General features: G+C 43.5%; 1 protein-coding gene across 1 annotated transcript in view; it reads left to right on the top strand.

Moving 5' to 3' along the window:
• RTF1 (RTF1 homolog, Paf1/RNA polymerase II complex component) overlaps nucleotides 1-25,633 on the top strand; it is a 51,438-nt gene extending 25,805 nt beyond the window's left edge. Inside the window, exons 6-18 of the mRNA XM_074955676.1 lie at nucleotides 2,343-2,454; nucleotides 3,722-3,857; nucleotides 4,720-4,897; nucleotides 6,125-6,207; nucleotides 14,031-14,118; nucleotides 14,217-14,324; nucleotides 15,011-15,088; nucleotides 16,271-16,392; nucleotides 17,747-17,804; nucleotides 19,718-19,795; nucleotides 21,002-21,097; nucleotides 22,461-22,572; nucleotides 24,074-25,633. Coding sequence (XP_074811777.1) covers nucleotides 2,343-2,454; nucleotides 3,722-3,857; nucleotides 4,720-4,897; nucleotides 6,125-6,207; nucleotides 14,031-14,118; nucleotides 14,217-14,324; nucleotides 15,011-15,088; nucleotides 16,271-16,392; nucleotides 17,747-17,804; nucleotides 19,718-19,795; nucleotides 21,002-21,097; nucleotides 22,461-22,572; nucleotides 24,074-24,180 — 1,356 coding nt within the window. The 3' untranslated portion in view covers nucleotides 24,181-25,633. The remainder of the gene's footprint in view (nucleotides 1-2,342; nucleotides 2,455-3,721; nucleotides 3,858-4,719; nucleotides 4,898-6,124; nucleotides 6,208-14,030; nucleotides 14,119-14,216; nucleotides 14,325-15,010; nucleotides 15,089-16,270; nucleotides 16,393-17,746; nucleotides 17,805-19,717; nucleotides 19,796-21,001; nucleotides 21,098-22,460; nucleotides 22,573-24,073) is intronic.
• The last annotated feature ends 504 nt before the right edge of the window (nucleotides 25,634-26,137 follow it).

Genomic DNA, 26,137 nt, shown 5'->3' with positions numbered 1-26,137 from the left:
AATTCTCACTACTAGTCACTTTATCCCACAGAGGAATGCTGCTGTCTTTTGCCCTCCTTCCTGCCACTTTTCATACCCCTCTCGGCAACCTGGTAGGGGGCAGGGAAGTCAGGTCACTTCTGTGCTCAATGCAATCTTGAATTTTCAGATCACTTAAAAAAATAAATAAATAAAAAAATAAATTACCAAACATCTTTTGTCTATTGAGGAATGTACAGGCGACTCTTCACAAAGAATGTATAAATTAAAGAAAAACTATAGCTATATTTGTTGTGCTATTATATAATATTTGCTTAACTGCTTTCATTCCAAAGGGGCTTTTTGTTGTTGCTTATATCTTTTTGTCAAACTTTTACCTTTCAAGCTGAAATTTCCCACATTTGGTGTCATGGTGGAAGTGCATTTTTAAGGGAGTTTGACCAAAAACAGTTAAGCCATTTTTGAGCACAAAGAATAAGCACATCTGCAACCTAGAGACTTTCTGTAGTCTGGTGAAAATCTGTTTAGCATTAAGTTAAGTTATAACTTCTTAAACGTGTGTTGTGCATGTGTACAGACTTTTATACAGGAGTTCTCTTTGAAGAATGACCTCTCAATATTCTAATGACTCTATTACCTGCATTTATAAGGAGGTTGAGCTGAATTTCTCATTACACCTGCAAGTGTATGTGGCAATGTTCTAGGAGGACCAGAGATAGGGCTCTGAAGGAATGTGTTCATGTCATGAAGGACTGTATTGTAATTCACATGCACAAGGGGTAAGAGTTAATTATGCAAGAACACTTCGGCATTTCTTGCCTCTTGAGTGCTTCACTTTGCAACCTGAATGCTCTTTTAGTATATCTTTCTGTGTGAAATTTAATTTACACAATTTTTGTCATCTAGCAAATATAAAGAAAGAATCCACTTTGTCTATATAGTCTTTTGTCTCCTACCTGGGTAACCGCCCTTGTGTACTTTACTTATATGTGATAAATGGCAGAGCCACATGTTACTTTTTTTTCCTGCATCTTTAACTGACTGGCATGTATTCTGCCAACTATTCCATCTTTCCTAGGGGCTACCTCTAAAATTCCAAACATTTGAACAACTTCAAACTGCACTTTTTTTGAAAAACAACCTGCCAGAGAAATGATTTTTGTGGTGGTGGTGGTCTTTTTGACCTTGCAAAGAAATGTCATTGGTCTGAAGTGCAGGTTATGCAATATGCACTTTTGCACCAATGACAGATTGTAAAGTCTGCTATCTCATAACCCAGGAGGGCTAGAAATGAGAGTTTTTTGTACCACTGGAAAGGGAAGAGTCTGAGCTTTCTACTTGTGTTCCATTGGGAAGTTCCAAGATCAGACTTTACAGTGATGATAGTAGAGCTACTTTAGGAAACTTTCAGCTAAAAACTTTAGTTGGTTTTTGCCCTTGATGTCCATGCTCTTGGGCTTGTGGTACCAAGAAAGTCTGGAGGGGGGAAAAATAGTAACTCTTGAACCCAAATCATTTGTACTGTAGTAGTTCTGTAACACACAGCATAAAGAGAACACCCAGATAATGGTGTGTTAGAAAGGTTTTGTCCAAGAACATCCTGCATAAGTTGCTCAGGACTTATGCTGATAGAACCTTCCATACTACACTACCAGGTATTTGAGATAGAGGTGCTCAAAATGGAAAAATCTCTTGTGAGAAATGACATCTTCAAGTTGTTTCCATCTTACAGAGTTTGAAATGGAACAACATTTAGCTTTTTTGAAATTCTGTGCAAAATATATTTTGAAAAATATATAACTTTTTCCCCATCATCCCTCTTTTTCCCTTTTGTCACTGCATACAATAAAATGAATGACGTCCAGGTGTATGATGTAATGATGTTACCTTGATTGTCCCATTTTTCCTTTGCCATTTTAACTTTTCAAAACTTCTGAGACTCTCCAAGTTAGTGGCAAAGTTAGTTTCATTTTTGCTTTTGCCATTCTGTAACTCTTCCAAAATTGAAGAAGTTCTGAAATTTAGCAAAAAAAAAAAAAAGTGAAAACAAACCCGAGGCAACACTCAGTGGCAGAAGGGAATTAGGAAGTAAAAAAGGAGGAAAAAGCAGGAGAGAAACAAAAAATTAAACTTTGAAATTTGAAATATCAATCTTCAGTTTTGACACAGAGCTTAGGATTTTCAAAGGCTTTTCTGAAAATTTTCAGGTTTTTTGGGGGCAGGGAAAGGGACTTTATTGAATGGTTTGAATGAAAAATTTCAACCAGCTCTAATTCTAGAATAGAGAACTTTTTTAATTTTGTTCCTCATTTCAGTCTGAGCTGTGGCTAGGTAGTGAAGTGTTCTCTGTGCACGCCCTTTAGGTGATGTCACACAACAAAGAACGACGGTCAAAGCGGGATGAGAAACTGGATAAGAAATCTCAGGCCATGGAGGAACTGAAAGCAGAGAGAGAGAAAAGGAAGAACAGAACAGGTGAATATGAACATTTGTTGTCGACCTGCAAAGAACCTAATTTGGAGTGTGTTTGCTAATCATGTAATATGGCTATAACAGGTAATGCTGGGGCATTAGTCTCTAAACTGGTGTCAATATAAAAAACTCAGTTAAGTGGGTTGATTTGGTTTTGAAACTAATGGTGGTGGTCTTGTGCCCCATTTCCTCCTTGTTTGCCCCCAGTTCTTGATTTGTGCAGAGTTTTTCCTGAACCCACTTCTCCCTATAGTGCTGCCTCCACCGTTTTAAAAGCCAGTACATTTTGTTCTTTAGTGGCCTACTGAACTGATTCTAAACCCTGTAATATCTCCAAAACTGTGTGGTTTTTAATTTAAAAAAAAAAATCTTCAATACATGTAAACTTAGCCCAATTCATGTAAACTTAGCCCAAAATCCTTAAGCTCTCACATCCCTAACATGCTCCAATTTTGACCTTTTTTCACTCCAGAACTGCCATTTCCATGTTCTCTCTTTCCTTGGTCTTTTGACTGATATTGCTAACAAAGGTGCCAGTTGGTGGTGGTGGCTTGTGAGACAAGGATATGTATTCACTGGGGAGTGGACTGAAACCACCAAATAATTTCACACAGTCTGTTGAATCGTGAGCACGTGGCAACATTTCATTCCTGCCAGCTTGAGATATAGTTCAAATGACTACCTCGAGATGAAAGGTTCCATTACTAACCCCCTAAACCACCCAGATTCTGTTAATTTCTTAGTAATGTTTTGTCTATGGCCATCTGTTTCTATACATGTAAACCGAACACATTTTGTTCATTCCACCACATGCCCCAGGCTTCTTGTTGCAGATTACAGTTGCGACACCGTCTTTTGGCCTTCCTTGGTCCTTGGCTAGAATGGTTAAAAAGGTCTAATACCTTCAGGGTTTGTGCCTTTTCTTCCAAAAGTTGGTGTCCTGAGCAGATAGACTGGCAAGGTAGTGATAAGCTCAAGTATGTGTATGTGAATCCTGTTTCCTTATCACGTTGCTGTTTCCCACCAAGTGTTTCAAATGAGCACAGTTGAGATTTAGGAAACTTTTGCATACTCCTGTTTGTCTGTTTCAAACAGTATACCTACAGTGACTAACTGAATGCTTAGGTGTAAGTGTAACTGCATGCTATGAAGTGGTTTCCAGCTTGTGAGCACATAATTATCTGGTTATCCTGTCTCTTACAACCTGAGGGTTACATGTGCAAGGAGTAGCTTTCAGCAAAAATAAAGGCTCAATTATTTCTTTTTTCAGCTGAGTTGCTTGCAAAAAAACAGCCATTAAAAACTAGTGAAGTATACTCAGACGATGAAGAGGAAGAGGAAGATGATAAGTCTAGTGAGAAGAGTGATCGCACGTCCAGATCATCCTCATCTGATGAGGAGGAAGAGTAAGTATTGAGCACAGGTTATAGAAAACTGCTGTTCTGTGTATGTGTTTAAAATACCTGTCCATGTTTTGGTTCAGAGGATTAAGTGGGGGCAATTTGGTGCATCAGAGGTGGCTCTGCCTCTTGGCAATGTCATTTGCGGGCTTCTATATGCAGGTAGATTTGGGATTTATTTGCATTCCCTCTTATAGTCCAGCTTCCCACCACTGGATCAGCAGCTAGGATTTAAGACTCTTTTGGCCCAAGTGTGTTCTTTCCTGTTGTCTTCAGTGATTGGAAGGTGAGGTAATTCTTGCTTGTTGGCACCAGAGTTTGCACTTGAACCTTGAGGGCTAAGCCCGTTGGGGAAACATTTTGAAATAGCCCCAGTTGTGTTGAAAAATTGAAGCTACACACTTGCATTGTGAAAAACGTTGAGTATAAAATGGCTGGTTGAGGAGCCTCGTAATGATGGGATAAGAAGCCTACATTACTGTTCAAATTGTGCCCATATTTTTAGTGACTGAAATTTACTACCATTGATTTGTGATTTGGTGACCTTGGGCCAAGGATTAAATTGCCCTGGAGACTAAAGTACTTGCACCCTGAAGAACATGGCTCATAGTTGAGAAGTGTAAGGGAAACTACTGCCCATGCTGTACCTGTCCTATGTATAGAGGGCTTTGGTCTCTAGGGCTTTCCATTGGACACCTCTCATGAGCACTAAATTCACATAGCTACACTGTTCCATCCTGACACATTGAATCCCTTTACAAATGTTTCAGTTAGTTAGCATTTGGTGGTCCACACCTTATCTAAAGCCCCTTTGTTTGGTGCTAATAGATTTATATTCCTTTTGTCTTCCTTGTCTTTTCCAAACCAGAAAAGAAGAAATTCCTCCCAAATCCCAGCCAGTCTCCTTACCTGAAGAACTGAATCGGGTACGGTTATCTCGGCATAAGCTGGAGCGTTGGTGTCATATGCCTTTCTTTGCCAAGACAGTCACCGGCTGCTTTGTGCGTATTGGCATTGGGAATCACAACAGTAAACCTGTCTATCGGGTAAGTTTGTCTTCCAGGGATTTGATTCCCATTTGGTAGCTGTATTCACAGCTACCGTTATTTGTCTGGTATCTCACGAGAAAGAGCCCATAAGTTATTGGGTGATTACAAGTAAACGATTCTTCATTATGTACTGAAGGAGCCTGTTGCTGTTAGAGTAGTGGAGACGGCTGTATTTTTTTTTAAAAAGTTGAGGGGGGCAAGGTGGCCAAATAGAGAGCCGCAGCTTACTGATTACTAAATCCAATGCGATAAACTGGGGCCATACTAAAACAATATTGAAAACCTAGTCTTCCAACCCTAACTGATGCTGCTCTGCTTCTCTTTATTCTGTATTGAAAATTAGTTTTTGAGTTATTGCTGTGACCAAGTAAGGATCAGTATGATTCCCGCTTCCTGTAATTTGTGGTCACTCCCATAAATTCTTACCGCTTCGTCTCTTGAGAAATCAAAATATGCACTACGGTACGAGACATTTCCACTTTGCCTGTGCTCTTCAGAAAAGAGGGTAATTGGGGAAACAATGCTTTCCTGCTTCAAAACTGATAGTGAATTTGAGGACGTTGGTAAAGGATTTAACACCAGCTGTGCTCTACAGTGAAGACAAGATAGTGCTGTCAAACTGGGTTTTTGAACTGATGAGAGAGAGCATAGATCCATTTTTTCTCCTGTGCTAATTTATTTTATTTTACACAATCTGACACATCTGACTATCCTTGGGGAGATAATTTAATCATTTAATTGCTGTTCATCACAGTGACTACATGAAAGAATGGCAGCATCCTCTGAAGTTCCAGTCAAAAACTGGTACTTCAGAGTGATTGTGCTAATACATGGGGCAGGGCTGAAGGTGTATTTTATTTCCTCCCTATACCAGATACAGCTGTTTTACTGTAGGATTATATACATCATGCTACTGGGGAAGAATTGAGACCACTTAAACGCCATACCTATTTCAGCTGGCATCATAAACTGACAGCTAGTTGCTAGCTGAAGGTGAAGAACAAAACTATAGGAAGTAACTTGTACAATATCTGCTAACATAGCAGGGAGGAGTCTTCAGTGTAACTTTCTTTGCTCTAAATGATGATTTCTAGTTAGAATTATTAATCATACTAAGCTTGGTCTCAAGCGGAGAGGACTTCGAAGTACGGAGAGTGTTCAGAAAATGTCATGAACTTAGTCCTCACAGTCTGTTCTCCTGCACATCTTTTTTTAATGATCTAGGTTGCTGAAATAACTGGTGTTGTAGAAACTGCAAAGGTTTACCAGCTTGGGGGTACCAGGACAAACAAAGGACTACAGTTACGGTAAGGTGATAAAATTACTCTATCAATTGGTACATTGCCCTCTTATGGGATGGAATGTTTCCTGTGTGATATGGAGACAAGAGCCATAAAGCAGATTGCTTGTCAGAAGGCTCTTCCCCCTTAAATAGGGAGGTGGTAAATAGCTCACAAAATGGCCACTTCCTTCCCTTGCTGTCCAAGAAATTCATCTGGAGACTGCCAGAGCAGAGGTCTGCATATTCCTGCTGTGCGATGTCGGCCATCTGTATTTCTTCCTCTTCACCACCTCCAGATAGAGCAATGGGAAAATGTATCTTCCTATGGCAGAGGTAGAACAGGGATCGGCACACAGTGCTGCTTAAACACCAGATGGTGGACAGGGTGACATATCAAATCTCTCTCTCGGGTACCTATATGGACCCCATTAAAGATTGTGAGGCACTCAGCATTGTAATACATTGATCCTCACAACATCCTGATGAGGTACGAAAATGAGACACCTGCTTTCTTAATTCTCACAGATGTTTGGAGACTGCATATTGGTGCAGGTTTGCAATAACTTGATAAACTCTCTGAAAGAGCCTTATTAATCATTAACACTTTGATGGCTGGTAATAGCCTCTGCTTCCTAGTTTAAGGAGAGAAATCCTTACTGTAAGCCTTAGAGTCTAAGGGAATGTTTCATCAGGGCAGCTAACTTCCTCAGGCAGTAGGGATTCCCTGGTAATCTGAGAGCCATGTGAGATGCTCATCAGAAATAGAATGCTGACTGGCTGATGGTGAGAACTTTTGATACTGTTTAAAAACTAGAAGGACTCCTTCTCTTAGCGTTAAGGACAGTATAATTTAGTCATCATCTTCGAGTAGTGTCCCTGTGGGTGCTTGTGTCCAGCCCAGCTGATCAGAAAACTTTTGGTAGAAGTGTCCATTCAGCTTGCACATGTGCTGTCCCCCCGTCATGCTCTGCCATGAGGCTAACCAGTGTGCACAGGTGAAACCCCCCCCCCCCCCCCAGTTCCTTCTCAACCGCCTTTGGCTAGAGACTGAGCTGTTAACAATACGGTGAACAGACTGCTGTCTCTCGCTTAGCACTTCAGTAGTTTAGTTAATCCCTTTCTGAGTTGTAGAGCTTTCTTTATTTTCTCTTTCTTTAAAAATAACAAAAAAACAACCTTTGCCCCAGCATGGGAGTGTGCCCACTTCACTGGGCTTTGAGAGGTGCCTCACATGCAAGGAGGCCATCACTGTAGTGGATAAACATTCCCACTGCATCTTTTGCCTTAGGGAAAGCCACATTTCCCAAAACTGTAGTCTCTGCCAACAACTCAAGTCCAGATCTCTGAAGAACTGAGAGCTGAGACTAAAACTCCTCATGGAGGCAGCTCTTCAGCCATCCCTGGACCCATGCCAGGAGTCACCCAGATGGTGCGAATCTTCCCCACAGCCCTTGACATCTAAGGACTATGTGTCAAAGAAAATAGCCACGGACCCCTCATGTAAGGCTTCAAAAAAGAGAATTGTGAGTCCTGAGCTAGCTGGGAAAGATCATCATTTGGTATCGTAGGTACTGAGCTAGTCTAAACACAGTAGCCAGACTCACTAGGGTTTGAAGTGGCAGGTATTGTTGTGCTGAAAGACCTGATGGGCACCGAAGCAACAGTACTGACAGATAAAGGCAAGGACAGAGACTGCACCACCACTAAGAAGACCCTGCCAATACAAGCTTTGCCATTGGCACTGTCAACAGCAAGCCATCCAGCCTCAGAGTGCTTGGTACAGCCCAGATCACCGATCCCTTCAGTGCCATGGCCACTGACAATGACCATCAGCACCTAGGAGGTCGGCACAACAAGAATTCAGGCACTCTAAAACCTCATAGGGCTCCAGTACTGAGTTCACTTTGGGTGCAGGAATCTCGTGCTGTGTCACACATCTCCATTCTCCAGTGGTGAATCAGATAGTGAGCAGGAAGAGGTAGTCTCCCATCACTCTTCCCCCAGTTCTCATTGTGCCCTCTACCAACCTGGGCCCCCTCAGTCATACCTTCTGTCTGCTCCTCAACCACCTTGGTATGGCCAGCGTGGGAACCACTGGCCCTACTGGGATCCCTGGGTGGCATACAGACTCCAAGCCTCTCAAGCATCTAATGTGGCCTGCTGTGAGCCTTTGAGATGCTTTCCCTCAGCCACAGTATCCAGAGCCTCTGAACCTCCAGAGGAGATTTATGGAGGAACAGGAGGGTGGATTTGAGGAGGAAGTCACACCCACAGACTCACATCTTTTCTTCCTATCCAGATGAGGTAGTGATGCCCCTTCTGCTATCCCTAGACTATGATTTCAGGCTCTTTCGAGATCTAGCTAAATGAGTGGCAAACGCATAACAGGTTCCTCTTGAAGAAGTAAAAGACACCCATCACAAACTCCTGGACATCTTGCACTCCTCCTCTTCCTCCAGAATAGCCCTCCCCATCAAAGAGGCTCTTCTGGACCCAGCCCAAATTATGTGGCAAACCCCGGCATGAGTCATGCCTACCTGCAAACAGGCCAATAAGAAATATGTCCCAGCTAAGGATATGGAATTTCTTTTTTGTTCCCACCCTTTCCCCCACAATTATCATTTTGGATCGAATGAACTCCCAAGGTTGCCAACACCATGTGAAGCCCACCCCCAGCGATAGGGATTGGAAGTGCTTTGACCTATTTGGGGGAGAGGCCTATTCATCTGCCACACTGCAATTCAGAATGGCCAACTATCAAGCTCTGACTGCAAAATACGACTACGACAATTATACCAGCTTAATGCATTTATTGATCAGCTCCCGGAGTCACATCGGGAACAGTTTTGAGCCATTGTTAGTGAAGGACAACTGGTGGCAATGCCCGTCTGCCATGTACATTGGCCAAACTGGACAGTCTCTACGCAAAAGAATAAATGGACATAAATCTGACATCAGGAATTATAACATTCAAAACCCAGTAGGAGAATAGTTCAGTCTCTCTGGTCACTCAATAACAGACCTCGAAGTGGCAATTCTTCTTCAACAAAAAAACCTCAAACTGACTCCAACGTGAAACTGCAAAACTGGAATTAATTTGCAAACTGGACACCATCAAATTAGGCCTGAATAAAGACTGGGAGTGGTTGGGTCATTTCAAAACCTAATTTCCCCCTACTGTTACTCACACCTTCTTGTCAACTGTTTGAAATGGGCCAGTCTCATTACCACTACAAAAGTGATTTTTCCTCCCTTGGTATCCTACTGTTAATTGAATTCTCATTAGACTGACCTTCCACTTGGTAAGCCAACTCCCATCTTTTCATGTGCTGTGTATTTATACCTGCTACTGTATTTTCCACTCCATGCATCTGATGAAAGCTTATGCCCAAATAAATTTGTTAGTCTGTAAGGTGCCACAAGGACTCCTCATTGTTTTTGCTGATACAGACTGACACAGCTACCACTCTGAAACCTGGTGGCCAAGAGAGCGCTACAATCAGCGCTTGATGCAGCTGACACAGCAGCCGGTCCATCTCTACAGTGGTGGTTATGCGGCGAGTGTCCTGGTTGCACCTGTCTGGCTTCCCTAAAGAAGTACAGACTACAGTAGAGGACCTCCCCTTTGTAGGGCACCAAATTGTTTGCCAAGAAGACTGATGCATCCCTCCATACACTCAAAGACTCAAGGGTCGCTCTCCGGTCATTAGGGATTTATACACCTGGACAAAAAAGAAAATGTAGTCCGCAACCACAACATAAATCCTGCACACCACATTTTGCAACTCAACGCTATTATGAGCCACAAAAGAAAAAATCCAGATTTTCCATATGTAAACTGTCAGATTCCCAGTCTTCCTCATCACAATCATCCACATCAGATGTCTACACAGGGATCCCCTTCTTGCACACTTGCTCATCACTTCGCCTCACCACCAGTGCACCCCTCATAGGGTGGGGTGCACATCTCAACAATCTTACGACACAGGGCAAGTGTCATCTACAGAGACATCTCTTCACGTCAACCTCCTTGAACTCAGCATGGTTAAGAATTCCTGCACCCACTTCTTTCCACTAATCAAGGGAACACACACTCGGGACTTGACACAGCATGCATGTACTACATAAATCACCAGGGAGGTGCCAGATCGCTCTCCCTTTGTGTGGGTTATGAAACTGGTGCGTTTCCCACAGTGTCACCATATCAGCGACCTATCTTCCAGGAGTATAAAACATGAAAGTGGGCTATTTCAGACACAAGTTCCCATGCAACCATGAATGGGGGATAAACTCAGCAGTGCTACACAACATATTCAGATGGTGGGGGACACCAACTGTAGACCTGTTCGCAACTTACCTGAACAAAAAATGTCCATGCTGCGGGGCAGAAATAGGACAGTACTCCTTAGGGGATACTCTTCTTCTTCCATGGGACAAGGACCTTCTCTACACCTTCCCCCCATTCCCTCTATTGCTGAAAGTCCTCTTAAAAATAAAAAGAGAGCAAACATCATACTGATTGCTCACTCCTGAGATAGACGTGGTACCCTTACCTGTCATAATTGGCGACATGCCTGCTGATATCTCTCTAACCCGCTCCATACCTCTTCTCGCAGAATGAAGGATGCACTCTCTATCCCAACCTGTAGATACTGACTCGAGGCCTGGCTCCTTCATGGTTCCAGCACATAGAAAGATCCTGCTCTGAGGAGGTACAGGGTGTGTTACTACGCAGTAGAAAATCTGCTACACATTGTATTTTACCTGCAAAAGTGGACCATGTTTTAAGTTTGGTGTAATTCCAGACAAATTTCCCTGACATCTGCTACTCTCCCAGTGGTCTTAGATGATATACTGACTCTTAAGAAATCAGGACTATCTCTTAGTTCACTCAGAGTTCACCTAGCTGCCATCGCAGCTTTCCATCAACAAATAGGAGGGATGCTCAGTGCTCTCTCACCTAACCACAAATCAATTCCTCAAGGGTATAGTAAATCTTTTCCCCCAACCCAGACATCCTATCCCAACATGGGCCCTAAATTTAATACTAAAGAGCCTGACTAGGCAGCCCTTTGAACCCATGGCTACTTGTTTGCTCACATACCAGTCTATGAAGACAGACTTCTTGTTGGTGATCACATCAGTGAGAAGAATAGGGGAAATAGTGGCACTGATAGCACACCCCCCTTATACAATATTTTTTCAGGACAGGCTTACTCTTACACTACACCTCATCTTTTCACATAAACCAACTGATTCATCTCCTGACCTTTTACCCTAAGCCTCACCATGATAACAGGGAGGCTATACTGCACACACTAGACATTAGAAGAGCCCTGGCCTTTTACCTGGACAGGATGAAGGCCTTTAGGAGATCTCCTAAGCTTTTCCTTTCTATTGCACAAAGGTTTAAAGGCGCCGCGATATCATCCTAGAGACTCTCCAAATGGAACTTGAACTGTATCAAACACTGCTATCAGGTTCATAACGTAGTACCTCCATCTAGAATCCACACACAATCCACGAGATTGGGTTCCTCCTCTGTTACCTTCCTCAGGCATGTCCCTATTTCTGAAATCTGCAGGGCAGCAACCCCTGCGTCTGAGCATACCTTTGCAGAACGCTATGCGATTACCAGGGGCTCTGCTTCTGATGCTGTCTTTGCTTCTGCAGCATTGTCATTCATAGCAGACTCGATGTTCAAGCCCCAGCCTCCCACTGGGGATACTGCATGGGAGTCACCTGCGGTGGAGCACCCATAGGGACACTACTCAGAGAAAGTTACTCACATTGTGCAGTAACGATGATTCTTTGAGATTTGTGTCCCTGTGGATGCTCCAATACAGGTGAACTTGTGTCCTTGTGCTGCTGCTGAACTAACCAGCTGATGAAGTGCTGTGAATTAACCAGCACATGCAGGCGGGTGACCCCCTCCCCCCTGCACCCCCAGATCCTTCTCTACTGCAGAGTACTTGACGAGAACTCTGAAGTAGAGGGGAGGAGGGTGGGTTGTGGAGCACCTATAGGGGGACACATCTTGAAGAACCATCACTACTGTACAAGGTGAGTAACTTCCTTTTATCAAATGTCACTGTTCAAAACTAAGGTAGTGGAGGAGAATCCTATTTATTAGTGGGTAGTGCCATATGCTGTCAAGGTTTGGGGGAGAGATGGGTGTTCTTGTGCCTTTGGATGGAACTAGTGCCACCATATAATATGCCTGGATATTGTCAGCTTCATGCTCCTTAGAAACTGGCTACTAAGTAGTAATGCAATGTAAAGGCATGGGCAGTCCCTCCATGCCCCGTTTAGCTATTGTGGCACTGCAAGTATGCCCCACCTTAATTTTCACAGTTCAGGGCACACTTCCCTTCAGTGGTTCAGCAAGGGCACCGACTCTCGGCTTCCAGCTCCTAGTCATTGCCTTTCTGGGTGGAGACCCATGTCTCTTCCCCTTGTGATCAGGGTATTCGCAGGCTGCACAGTTCCCTGCTTTCCCTGTTTATTTCCCAGCCAAGACAGTCTGCCAAAACAGACCTGTTTTGCTCTCTCTTCAGAGATGGATAAAGAGTATAATTGCTATAGATATGTTACCACACAGTTCTTTCTAAGCAAGCCTACTTTATACTTTACAGAGAAAATAATAAAAGAATCTCCATGCACACTAATAAGCTTACCAGGAACCCCAGTCCCAACATGGATTCTGCCAGGATAAGTCCTTTAACCCCCCCACTCTAGGGGAGTCCTTGTGTTTAACAGTTTACCACAGCTCCCACTCAGAACAAACGCCCAGTCCTATGGGGCCTTAATAGACCAAATCCTTCCAGCCCTCCCTGAAGGATTGGGACCCTCCATGGATCAGAGGTCCTGTCCATTGGCTGGATCAGGAAGAAGGCCCTGAGTCCATCTAAACCCAAGTTATTTATCAAAGTATTTTCTTTGTCTGTTAGTCACTGAAGAATCTAGTTTGAACTAGAATATGTATCTCTCGGGGGGGGGGGGGGGGCGGGGAGGAGAGGGATGGCCTGGCTCTTCCAAGGCTGCTGATGGAGGAAGTTCATTTAGCATCCTCCCTCCTGCTTGAGAAAGTACATAGTTGCATTTTTAATACAATTTACCCAAAAGTATTAACCCTATTTAAGTGAGGTTTAACTTTATTGAATTAAGTTTTTATCTTAATTCCATTAGGCTTGTTCACAACGTTAAAGGATGTTGTCAGTCTGTCTCATTAATTTCCTAAGGTAGAGTCACTTAAACAGCTCAGGGCAGGGAGAAACAACACACATTGACCAAATGCCATCTCCCCTCTTAATATGGTTACAGGACAGGAATCATGACAACAAACAGTTCATGAGGGCCCTGCTTCAGAGCTCCCAAACAAGTCCACAAACCCAAATCTGAGAATCAGGTTAGGCTTTTCTCCTGGTCTCTGAGAGAAACCACCACCCACTGCAGCCTATCTGGCGTCTCCTTCCCTCAACTTCTTGTTTGTGTGTTTAAATAGCCCAGCCCTCCTTGATTATCCCCAGGCTGTAGGATAGTATGCTTTTTTTTTTTTTTTTTTTTCCCCCCCATACAGTTTTTCACATGCAGACTGGAACAGGACTGACCCACTGGAGTGTGTGTGCAGGAATTTTGGGATGGAGGTAGACACCTAGTGAACACAATTAGAGCAGCCTAAATTGTCACTTAACTGGCTAGAGTACATTGAACCTTTTGTCTTTCTTTGTAAACCCAAGTTTGTCTTTCTTTGTAGACCCAAGTCATTGCCCTGTATCCAGCAGATGGGCACGTTGCTGTATTGGTTGGCATAAGTTTTCCAGTAACTTTTTTTTCTTCTTGTTGCAGGCATGGCAGTGACCAGCGTGTGTTTCGTCTGGAGTTTGTCTCAAATCAGGAATTTACTGAAAGTGAGTTCATGAAGTGGAAGGAAGCGGTGAGTTTGCCCGAATTTTTCCTCTTCGCAGCAGCTCTCTGCCAGGGATATTCTGATGAGTGGAGAATGATCTTGACACCTTCTGTTTTTGTATCTAGATGTTCTCTGCTGGGATGCAGTTGCCTACACTAGATGAGATAAACAAGAAGGAAGTGTCCATCAAAGAAGCCCTCAACTACAAATTTAATGACCAAGACATTGAGGAGGTAAACAAAATGACTGTACTTTGAGATGGGGCCCTGTAAGTAAGGTCTCCTAGAGTGACACTAGGGCAGTGCTCAAAAGGAGCAGAAACTCACAAGAGCAGAGCTCTGGAGCTTGTGAAATCAGACGTGCTTGGTTTCACTGTGGTGAGGGTGAGTGGGAAAGGTGCAAGTAATAAAATTAAGTGGAATAAATGAAAGAGATGGAAAGAATAGTTTGGGGTCTAAGTAGGCCTGATTTTTAATGCCCGCTCCTACTTTATTATATCCTCTCTGTGTTCTGTGCCCCATCTCAGGCTTATGCTGCAGCCTTGCAAAGAGTTCCTTCACTTAGTTACATCTTCTCTGAGCAGAGTAAAATAGTACGGAGTCCTAAGTAGTTATTAGCATCACGTTAAAGTTGGCTATTATAAATTTCTTCAGCTCTTTACTAGCTCAGTATTTACTAAGTGTAATTTGGTGTCATTAGTCTATTATAGGCCATCTATACAGTAAAAGATTGTAACTTGTTAGTTTGTGTTTTGGTAGAGTAATGAATGCAGAGGTCCGATACAGCTGAAAAAAAAATTCTGTAGAAGTAAATATTGTCTTACGTTTAATGGTACTGGTTGGCCTGTCACTTGTAGCTCCTCCAGGCATTATAAAATGTATATATTGTTATAACTTCTCTGTTCTGATTCTTTTGAAAGATTGTAAAAGAGAAAGAGAGGTTCCGAAAAGCCCCTCCCAACTATGCCATGAAGAAAACTCAGCTACTAAAGGAGAAGGTAAGAGATGATACTCCCCTACTTAGTGCAAAGCTCTTTTGATTGAAGAATCAAAGCTTATTTGGATGCTAGTTATAACCAAAGCACCACGTACTTTGCAGCAACTTGACTTAAATTCAACAGCAAATAGAACGCAGAGAACTGCTGGGTTCCAGAACATCTGGAGGCCAGTCAGAATCATTAAATTCCTTCACCACCGGAGGGCACTTGCCACCTGCTGATGAGGCACAACGGCCAGCAGCTGTCTCAGCTGTCCTTTCTTGTCCTCAGGGTGAGACGCTCCTAGTTGGTGGCTGTAGAAGCTCACTTTCTTTCCTCGTTGTTGCTACTGTATACTCTGGAGAATTTGAAAATCGCTTGCCTATACTGGTTTTTTTACAGCCCGCTGTTCAAATTCCTATTGAAAGGAATGGATGGCTGAACCATTTACTGGCCATTATGGTTTCTTTCCATGCAGCTGTCTCATGTGAAGAGACTTGAATATTCAGAGCCTTGAGTGGCTTACTTGGTCATGTGCATAGCACAGGCCTAAAAGTCGAACAGTTTAAAATACCTTTGAAGAATAAAAATTGCCGTAGCTTCTCACACCAAGGAAAAATCTACACTTAGTTTTCTCGTTAAGTTTGATACTAGAAAATACAAACCCAAGAAAACAAGGGATTTAGCATCCTGTTAAGTTTGCTCTTGCACGCTTTGGACTGATTTAACTTTTTCGATAAACCATTATTTACTGAAATTCACTTATGCAGAGTTGTGGGTTGTGTGGTGGTGTATTTTCAGTTTTAGAGAGACAAGGTGGGTGAGGTAATATCTTTTATAGGACCCACTTCTGTTGGTGAGAGAGAAGCTTTTGAGTTTTGACTTTCTGAAAGGATGACAACGGTGGTATTGTATATCTCATTAAATGAGCAGTCTGATTAAACTTCCATTGCATTAACTAAACTAAAATTCACAATTGCAATAATAATCAGTCTTTTCCTGTACTGGGCAGGGGAAAGATGAGTTTTAATCAAACTATAGCAGCCTTCTGTATAGGAACAAAAAATGAGATCCTCTTATTTTAGTGGTAGAAGTAAGAACGGCACTGAAGTAAAACAGGCTAGATGACTCTAGATCTATCCCTAATATCTGACTGGCCTTGTGGAGGAGAATTATGCCTAACAAATTACTGGTTGGTTGAAGGCTATGGCAGAAGACTTGGGGGACCAGGACAAGGCAAAACAGATTCAAGATCAGCTTAATGAACTGGAAGAAAGAGCAGAGGCCCTGGATCGCCAGCGGACAAAAAACATTTCTGCAATCAGGTAGGTACCTGAAGTTGACATTGTCCTTTAAAGCACATCAATAAAAAGGCAACAGAAGAGAGAAACCAATTACAAAAAACATTTAGTGCTACTTGCAAGTTCTGGCATGTCTTTCCTGTACATATACTTATGACCTGAATACCTTGATTGCTAATTATGCTACTTATTCACTTGCTGTTTCTCTCCCTCTGATCATATGCACCAGAATCCATTTCCTGTTTTCAAAAATGAAACCTTTCTTCCCAACCATCTCAAATAAAGGGTTGTGTGCCAGAAAGTGATTGCCAGTGAGAGCAGTCACTTAAATAAAATGACTATTAAAAGCATATAGGAAAAAATTAGAAAGGCCAAGGCACAAAGTGCGATTAAACTAGCCAGGGACATAAAAGGTTACTTAGCCCTGGTAAGGCCTCAACTGGAGTACTTTGTCCAGTTCTGGGCACCACACTTTGGGAAAGATGTGGACAAATTGTAGAAATACAGAGGAGAGCAACAAAATGATGAAATGTCTAGTAAACATGACCTGTGAGCAAAGATTGGAAACACTAGATTTGTTTAATCTGGAGAAGAGAAGATGGGGGGGGGGGGGACAAAAGTCTTCAAGCACATAAAAGGTTGTTATAAAGAGGAGGGGATTGTTCTCCATATCTACAGGACAAGAAGCAATGGGCTTAAATTGCAGCAAGTGAGCTTTAGGTTAGACATTAGGGAAAACTTCTTAACTGCAAGGGTAGTTAAGCACTTGAACAAATTATCTAGGGAGGCTGTGGAATCTCCTTTGTAGGTTTTTAAGAACAGGTTAGACAAGTACCTGTCAGGGATGGTCGTCTAGATCAGGGGTTCTCAACCTTTTTCTTTCTGAGGCCCCCCCAACATGCTATAAAAACTCCATGGCCCACCTGTGCCGCAACAGCTGTTTTCTACGTCTAAGAGCCAGGGCCACCGTTAGGGGGTAGCAAGCAGGGCAATTGCCTGGGGCACCACAAAGCTAAGTGCTCAGGCTTCAGATTCAGCCCCTGGTGGTGGGATTCGGGGGCCCTGGCTGCAGTCCCATGTGGCAGGGCTTTGGGTTTCTGTCCTGTGCCGTAGCAAGTCTGATGACAGCCATGCTTGGTGGACCCCCTGAAACCTGCTCGCGGCACCCCAGGGGGCCTCGGGCCCCTGGTTGAGAACGACTGTTCTAGATAATACTTAACCCTGCCTCAGTGAAGAGGACTCTACTAGATGTCTTATTAAGGTCCCTTCCAGTCCTGGGTTTCTATGATTTCCTGCTTTTTGGTAGCATGCATTAAATAACACTGTTGTTGTACTCTGTCTCCTCTCCCCTCCCCTCTGCCCCCCTTCTTTTTTGCAGTTACATCAACCAGAGGAATAGAGAATGGAACATTGTGGAGTCCGAGAAGGCTCTAGTGGTAAGGAATGTTGAAGCAATACTTGGGCTACAAGAAAAAAAGGAATTTTCAGGGGAGTGGCAGGTAGCTAATTATATGGTGAGGTTTACCACATATTATTTTATTCTACAAGATGTTCTTTAAAAACAAAACTCAGAAAGTGGCATTATAAAGAAATTACATGCCCCTCCCATGACCAGCCACATTCTTAGCAGGTTTCCATGGTGGTTGTAATAGTAGAATATTGGGTGTTGCATGAGTCAGAAATCAGACTTACGAAGGTATAGTAATGGAGGGAAATGCTGCTCTGCCCTGTAGTGCTTTTCATTCAAGGGACTTCAAAGTATTTTAACAAACACTAATGAAGCCTCACAACATCCATGAGAAATATGCAAGTAGCATCTCCACTTTCTTTCAGGGAGTAGAGCAGGGGTCGGCAACCTTTTAGAAGTGGTGTGCCCAGTCTTTATTTATTCACTTTTAATTTAAGGTTTCGCATGCCAATAATACATTTTAACGTTTTTTAGAAGGTCTCTAAGTCTCTATTATATAACTAAACTATTGTCGTATGTAAACAAGGTTTTCAAAATGTTTAAGAAGCTTCATTTAAAATTAAATTAAAATGCTGATCTTACACCCCGGCCAGCTCAGCCCGCTGCCGGCCTGGAGTTCCGTTCACCTAGGCTGGCAGCGGGCTGAGTGGGGCCTGCGGCTGGGACTCCAGCTGGCAAGGGGCAGGCAGCCAGAACCCCAGACCGGCAGTGGGCTGAGCAGGGCCGATGGCCGGGACCCCAGACTGGCAGTGGGCTGAGCAGGGCCGATGGCCGGGACCCCAGACTGGCAGTGGGCTGAGCAGCTCAGCCCGCTGCTGGTCTGGGGTTCCGTCCGCCAGCTCCTGCCAGCCAGGGATCCGGCTGCCGGCCCTGCTCAGCCCGCTGCTGGTCTGGAGTCCCGGCCCTGTCCACATAGAGTAGGTACCTACCTTCTCCCTGGTTCTAGCCATTCTCTTCCTCTCTCTGCACTGACATGAGGGTGGGAGTGTGCTGAGAACAGGCTGGGGGTTGGGGTGCAGGGTCTGGCCAGGAGCTAGAATGAGGGAGGGGGCTCAGGGTTGGAGCAGGAGTTTGGGTGTAGAGCGCTTACCTGGGCAGCTCCCATTTGGTGCAAGGGGTGCAGGTGGGAATGTGGGGGGCGGGGTGTGTAAGAGCTCCCGTTTGGTGCTCAGGGTGGGAGTGGGAATGTGGGGGGTGCAAGAGTCAGGGCATGGTGGGGGCTGGGTATGTGTTGGGGGGTGCTGGAGTCAGGGCTGGGGTTGTGGGGAGGGTTCAGGGGTCAGAGCAGAGGGCTGGGGTTGTGGGGATGCTCCCAGCCCCCTGCCCTGAGTGGCTCACGGCAGGGAGCTGGAGGGGATATGCCCTGATTCCCACCCCTTTCCCCAAGGTCCCCGGAGCAGAGAGCATGCTGCGGCTCTGCTTTTACCTCTCCCACTCCGTGGCAAGGGCTGTCAGCCGATCAGCCGCAGGGAGGGAGAGGAGGAGGGGCAGGAACCCAGCACGTTGGGGGAAGAGGCAGGGGGAGGGGGAAGCTTGCCTGCCCTGCTAGGAGAGAGCGATGGAGGGAGGGCAGAAAAGAGCGGGCTGGGCAGGATTTTTAGTGGCACGTTGCTGTCTGCCCGGGTCGGGCAGGCAGCAGTGTGCCATTAAAAATTGGCTCACGTGCCGTGTTTGGCACGCATGCCATAGGTTGCCGACCCCTGGAGTAGAGTGATTGGAGTGTAAAATTTGTGGATATGATCTAGTAGAGGTTATTGGTGGTGCTTGTTGTCTTTCTAACCTTGATGCTGCAGATGGCTATGGTGTCTGTGTTGGAGTTGACAAAGGCAAGACAGGTGAACGTAGTGAGGTATGTAAGACTGTTCATTGCTTCTTCTGTAGGCTGAAAGTCACAATATGAAAAACCAGCAAATGGACCCTTTTACTAGGCGGCAGTGCAAGCCCACGATAGTTTCCAATGTAAGTATAACACTGAAGTCAGTCCAAGGCAAGTGGAGGATGGTTGGGAGCAGTGCAGACTGTCCGTGTGTGGAATAGAAAGGAAAAGAATAAATATCCTGTTGTGTCGCAGTCAGGAAGGACTATTGGGAACAGTTGTCCAGATACAACGGTGATACATACTCAGACCAGGATCAATACACCCACCACAAGGAAGAGGTGTTATAACCCATTATTCTTAGCGAAGTGTATCGGATTAGTGATCCGGACATGGGCATGGAGGAGCGGGGAGATGATGGTGCTTTGGAACTCACTAGTAAATTCTTATAGGACAGCTTTGGGTCAACAACCTGCTCTGTGCTGGTATAGCTGCAGAGTCTCCCTGTGTAACGTAATATATGTTTTAATGCTTAAAATATTTAGTTGAGTGCATAGTTTCCTAAAACATCCTGGGGGGAAGAGGGGGACTGTGGACTGGAAAGCAGTGACCCTGAAATGGATTTAGGGGTCATAGTGAACAAGCAGCTCAACATGACTTCGTGGTGCAATGCTGTGGCAAAACTGGGCTATGTGATCCTTGTATAAATGGGAGTAGGTGCAGGGAGGGGTGTTTTACCTCTGTATAGCACAATGAAATATTGCATACAGTTCGGGAGTCCACAGTATAAAAAGGATGTTGAAAAGTTGGTGAGGGTGCAGAGAAGAGTCACGAACGTTACTGGAGGACTGGAGAAGATACAGTAAGAGACTTAAACGTATCAAAAAAGATTGAGGTGACTTGATTACAGTGTACAAGTACCTTCTATGGGGAGAAAATACCCCATGCTAAAGGGCTCTTTAACGTAGAGGAGAAAGGCATAACAAGATCCAATAGCTGGAAGCCGAAGCCAGAAAAATTCAAATCTGAAATTAGGCACAATTTTTTTTAGCAGTAAGGGTCATAACAGTTGGAACAACCACCGAGGGAAGTGGTGGATTCTCCCTTTCCTGATGTCTTCAAATCAAGCCTGGATGCTTTCCTGGAAGCTGTGCTTTCACCAAACTCAAGTTATTGGGCTCAATACAGGGGTAACTGTGTGATATATAGGAAGTCTGACTAAATGATCTAATGGTCCATTCGGGCCTTAAGCTCTCTGAATCTGAGCATTTTGAGCTTTAATGTCAGGACAGATCTCGCATGGGTATCACTAAGGATATGCAGTTGCTCACTGTCTCTCTTGCTCATAGTCCAGGGATCCTGCTGTCCAAGCTGCCATCCTCGCCCAACTAAATGCAAAATATGGATCTGGTGCTTTACCGGATGCACCAAAGGACATAGGCAAGGCAAGTATTGCATCCCTCCTCTGCTGTGTTCCTCCACCTTTTTATTTAGAATCCTGCAGTTTAATTTTAAGGTACTATTATTATTTATTTGTATTATCATAGTGCCTTGGAGTCATGGGTATAGAGAAGTGTTGTATTAATTGAGATGGAACGTATGGGCCCAAAGAATTGAAGGTTTTAATATGACGCTATTACTGTCCAGTATTAAACAGTGTTACACAAGGTTTGGGGTACAGAGACCTCAGCCTGCTTAGTACCATGGCGCAAACACCATTAAATGTCTTTTAACCTTTTATTAAAAATACAGAACAGAGGGGAAAAAAGAGAGCATTTGAAATGTAAACTATTAAGGTTTTCATGTTAACAACCTTCCTTGTACCTTTTTGCTGGAGAGCATTTTCAAAAAGAAACCTTTCCACCCCCTCTAACTGGCAGGGTGTTACATGGCATTAAAGGTGGTAATAACTGTCCTTTTGGAGGAAAGAAAAGAAGTTAGTTGAGCTGCTTTTATTTACCTTTTGGTTACAGCAGTGTTGCGAAATACACAGTCTTAGCCGGCTAAGCCAGGCTTTTATTAGACAGAAGGAAAAAGGAGAGGGATAGAAAAGAGAAGAAAATGAAGTGGGGGAGGGAAAGGACACACAAGGGGACAGGGAAGACAATCTTGTACCCTAGGTGGTGGTCAGGAGTCAGGTGGAGATGGCAATGTCATTTGGGTCCCTTTTGCTGCTGCCCCCCACCCCCAGTCTGGGGACATATTTTCAGGATTAGGATAATGAAGGCCTAATGGTTTCATGGTAGATCTCAAGGTCTGAGAGATGGTGAAAATGGCAGCCCTGATGGTGAAGCTTGCTCTTTCCTGTTCTCCAGTCTTTTAGCCAGCGTCCATATTTGTTCTTCAATTGTTTTTTCCCCCAAAGTCTTTTAAAGACCCCCAAAAGGGAGTGGTGGGGCAATACCCCATCCCCTCATTATTTTGTTCACCCATTAGGCCTAATTTTCTACATACCCATTTTGGTTAATTGATTTCCAGTTCCATACTTCTCTTGTTTACCAGGCGTGATCTTAACATTGGCCTTGAGTTATATCAGCAGGCCTTTTTGGTTGGACTAATTCAGTCTCTGTCTCCGTTTTGGACCTCTTTTTTATCTGTTTGTTTGTTATAGGTTATTGTGACATTTTGTGAATTTTCACTCACTTTTTACAATTAAGCTCATAATTAGGATAAATGTGTAGCCTCTGTTACAACAGAGGGTCCAGATTGAACATGTTGGTGGCTAATAAAACGTTCTCATCTCTTTCTGTGACTCTACTTTGTCAGATTTGTGCTGCTGCTACTGCTGAAACTTTGTTTAAATTTCAGGGTCAGGGGAAGGACAAAGACGTGAACTCAAAATCAGCTAGTGACCTCTCAGAGGACCTGTTCAAAGTGCATGACTTTGATGTGAAGATTGATCTCCAGGTTCCCAGCTCAGGTGGGTGTCTCTTATGTATGTGTAGGGAGGTGATTTTCCAGTTTTTGCTAGATTACAGAAGTATGTGGACCAGGGCTGCCAGTTTTAGTTGGGAGTCAACTGCTGTCTGGATCAGCAGCAGACTTGGGAATGGGACTTGCGGGCTTTGTACTGTAGTTCTGGCAAATACCTTTAAGAGAAGGTGCTGTACCACAGGAACATCTGTGACTTTGCTTTGAGATTCATGTTACTAGTAAAACTCTTGGGGCACCAAGACAGTAGCCTAATGAGGTAAGGAGATAAGATGTTAATTGTGGCAGTGAACTTGTGGCTACCTCTCTACGTAGTCTTTTTGATGGTGGCGTTTGTTTATGCACTGCCAGCAATCGGCTTGGGACTCATAGGAAGACAAGACCCCTGTCCCAAAGAGCTTGCAGTCTAAACAGACAACTTTATAAATGTAGGGAGTGGGTGGGGGTGTAACATAGTTTGAATAATGAAGATTAACTTGCATCAAGTTGCTGGGAGGACTAGAGCTAGCAAGGGTCTCAGAAGAGGACCATGGGGCTGATCCAATATGGAAGTTCCTATGTTGTAGTTTCAGGAGGGAAATGAAAGAGAACGTCAAGTCATGGCAGAACAGGCCAAGAAGGGCCTTGTAGGCATAAGGGTCAGAGTGGAAGAAGTCAGAAAGACAAGAGTTGAAGGACACACAAGGGGGTAGTGGGAGTGAAGGGCTTGGGAGGAATGAAGTGAGCAAGGGAGGTAAATCCAAAGCAGAGCCAAAAGGTAGATAGTGCAGTATATGCCACCGCAGGGAGCTTAAATCTAATGTAAGATTGGGTGACAAGTTGGGATTTTGCAAAATGTGGCTTTTACTGCTGAGGGAGAACCAGTATAGGGATCTGTGTGTGACTGTAAGTGTTCAGAGCAGATAGATTCTTTGTGAAGTTGCATTTTGACATTAATGTGTTGGATGAATTGAAGGAGAATGAGATGGGCGTCAGGGAGGTCAGAGGGAGGGAGGTTGTACTAGTCAACATGAAAAAACCCAGCTTGGACAAAGCTTTTTATTATGGAAGTAAAGAAATGTTGCATAGAAAACTTGACTGGTTTTACCCCCTTGTAAGGTCTGTCCTGTGTCTCTGCTATGCTCATGTAACAAATGTCCTTCATTGTCAAACACTGCAATGCAGCATGTGAGACAGCAGCATTAGTAACTTCAGAGTAGTTTCTTCTGGAGATGGAAGCATTGGTGGCAGAGAGCAGGTTTAAGAAGTGCAAAGTCAAAATTGAACATGCTTGTCATATAATTGGAAATGCCTTTAGTTCAATGTACTATTACTTTAACTAATGTTTAGCAGAGAAGCTAACCATATTTCCAAGGTGAAATTGTCACAAAGAAGCTTGGTTTATTTTGTGGCAGGAAGGTTGAAATCTCTTCTCTCCTATCATTACCACCAAGCAAAAGAACTTCCACTTTCATGTATTCTAGCACTGACTTTCTGTTATTTCCTCACAGAATCTAAGACGCTGGCCATCACCTCCAAAGCTCCACCAGCAAAAGATGGTGCCCCTCGGCGATCACTGAACCTGGAAGACTACAAGAAAAGGCGGGGGCTTATTTGAGCATACCCACTCTGCTGCTTCTGATCCCGCATGCTCCATGACGATGTCCCAACTTCTCTTCTTCCTTCCTTTTCCGTTCCCCTTCTGGGTTGGAGCAGCAATGGAGCTGGGAAGAGACTCTTTAAAACTGCCAGTCATCTGTAACATAAACCATTTGACTATTTACTGTATAGACCTCCCTTCTTGCCCTTTCACAAATGTGGATCTGTGCTGTTTGGGGTTCTCCCACTTTTTAGTTTGATTTTATTTTTATTTTTTTGTTTTTATTGTTGATGCAGCTCGTTGTGTTCAGTATTAGCCTCAAGTTGGGATTTCTGTAGGAATCTCTTTGGTGGTGGCAGCATCGGCACTTGGTGATCTCTCCGTACATACCACCACAGGCATGGCGAGTAAACATTGGCACAAGACCTTTGTGGCTTGAAGGTCATCTGCACTTTCTTCCTCCTCTTCTTCCTCCTCCTAGCTCTGGAGAAGGGAAACTTCAAAAACTGGCTTAGGTTCAAAGTGTAAATTTTTTTGTGGGGGGAGGGTGTTACGTGACTTTTTTTCAGGTGTTTTTTTATCATTTTTTATGCTGCAGTACTATTTGTATCAGTCTGTCACATTTCTTTACGGCTGTTTTTGAATTTCTACCAGCTGTATTTGAGCATCTGAAATTGAAAGAAAGAAACTCATTAAATGTGATTCTTACTAAACAGGCCTGGCTGGTATAGCTGTGTACCTTCACATTCCCCTTTTTACTCATACATACTTGTTGAGAGTTCCACAAAGTGCTCTTGTGTGAGACTCGTCCTCTGTAGATCTGTAGAGTATCTTGAGTCTCCTGCTGTAACTGAATGAAGTAGCTCCTTGTGGGATGCCCCTGGGCGCTCATGAGGTAGGCTCCTATATTTCTTCTACAAATCCAACTAATCGTTCAACGTCCCATCTTTCTCATGTCACCTTGTCTTTACTGGGCTCCAATCTGTTTGTGGTTTTTGTTTTTTAGCTTTGTGAGCAATTCTAAACTAGGCTTTAAAAAAAAAAATCAGTTCATATTGTGTGGAAGGGGAAGGACAAGGTAGAAACTGTACTGAAAATGTCTGAGGGCAGTTGCTGATACATATTTTCTATATATAAGTGGTACAGGTGCAGTAAAACACTAGCACAAGGATTGTATGGCTTTATGGAATGTTTGACTAGAAACAAGATGACTGCTTGATAATCACTCAGGTGTAAAAATCCAAGTGTAAATATAAGTGGCATTTAACAAAGAGCTTTTCAAAACAAATACAGCTGAATATACTGAACTAAGAACTAAATTAAAAAAGCATTAGAGGTCTGACAATTCAGAGACCCTGCTTGAGTTAAGCACCAAAGCATGAGCTTAAGTGCTGAACAAGTAAGGATGCTCTTCTAAATTGAGCCTTGAAGGAACGGAAGATCCTGACACCTCCTCCTGGAGTGTTGTAGCATTATTTTTCTAAGAGCTGCATATAGTGGTTATATCTAAACCTGAGTCTGACTCTTGGTGACTTACTTGTTGGATCCTTAATGAAACTTTAATCTAGCTCTTATTTTAATTTCCTTTTGTTAATTTTTTAACAGTAGTTTTAAAGAAATGTCATGTAATTGTGTGAAAATTGATATAATGAACTGTGTATAAAAAAAATTCCACCTCTGAAGCAGCTCTTATTTGCTGTGTAAACAAATTGTGGACTTTTTAATAGCTTATTTACTAGATAGTCCATAGCTTTGGAACTCCTTTATGGACTATTGTGTAAATATGTAATCATAGACTTTTTTCCTGATCGTCTGTCTGTAGCAACTTCTCTGGAGCTGTTGTGGGCTCTCATTTACATATGTCCTTTTGACATTTTTTTAAAAAGTGGATTTATGGAATCTGCCATTATAGCTTTGTAGGAGACATCATGATCCACTGGATAGATATGCATTTGGTATCATTTTGGTTTTGCAG

This window comes from Natator depressus, chromosome 6 (assembly GCF_965152275.1).
Source record: "Natator depressus isolate rNatDep1 chromosome 6, rNatDep2.hap1, whole genome shotgun sequence".
Classification (NCBI taxonomy): Eukaryota; Metazoa; Chordata; order Testudines; family Cheloniidae; genus Natator; species Natator depressus.
The sequence above is the reverse complement of the archived record's forward strand: the minus strand, read 5'-3'. Positions and strand labels throughout refer to the sequence as shown.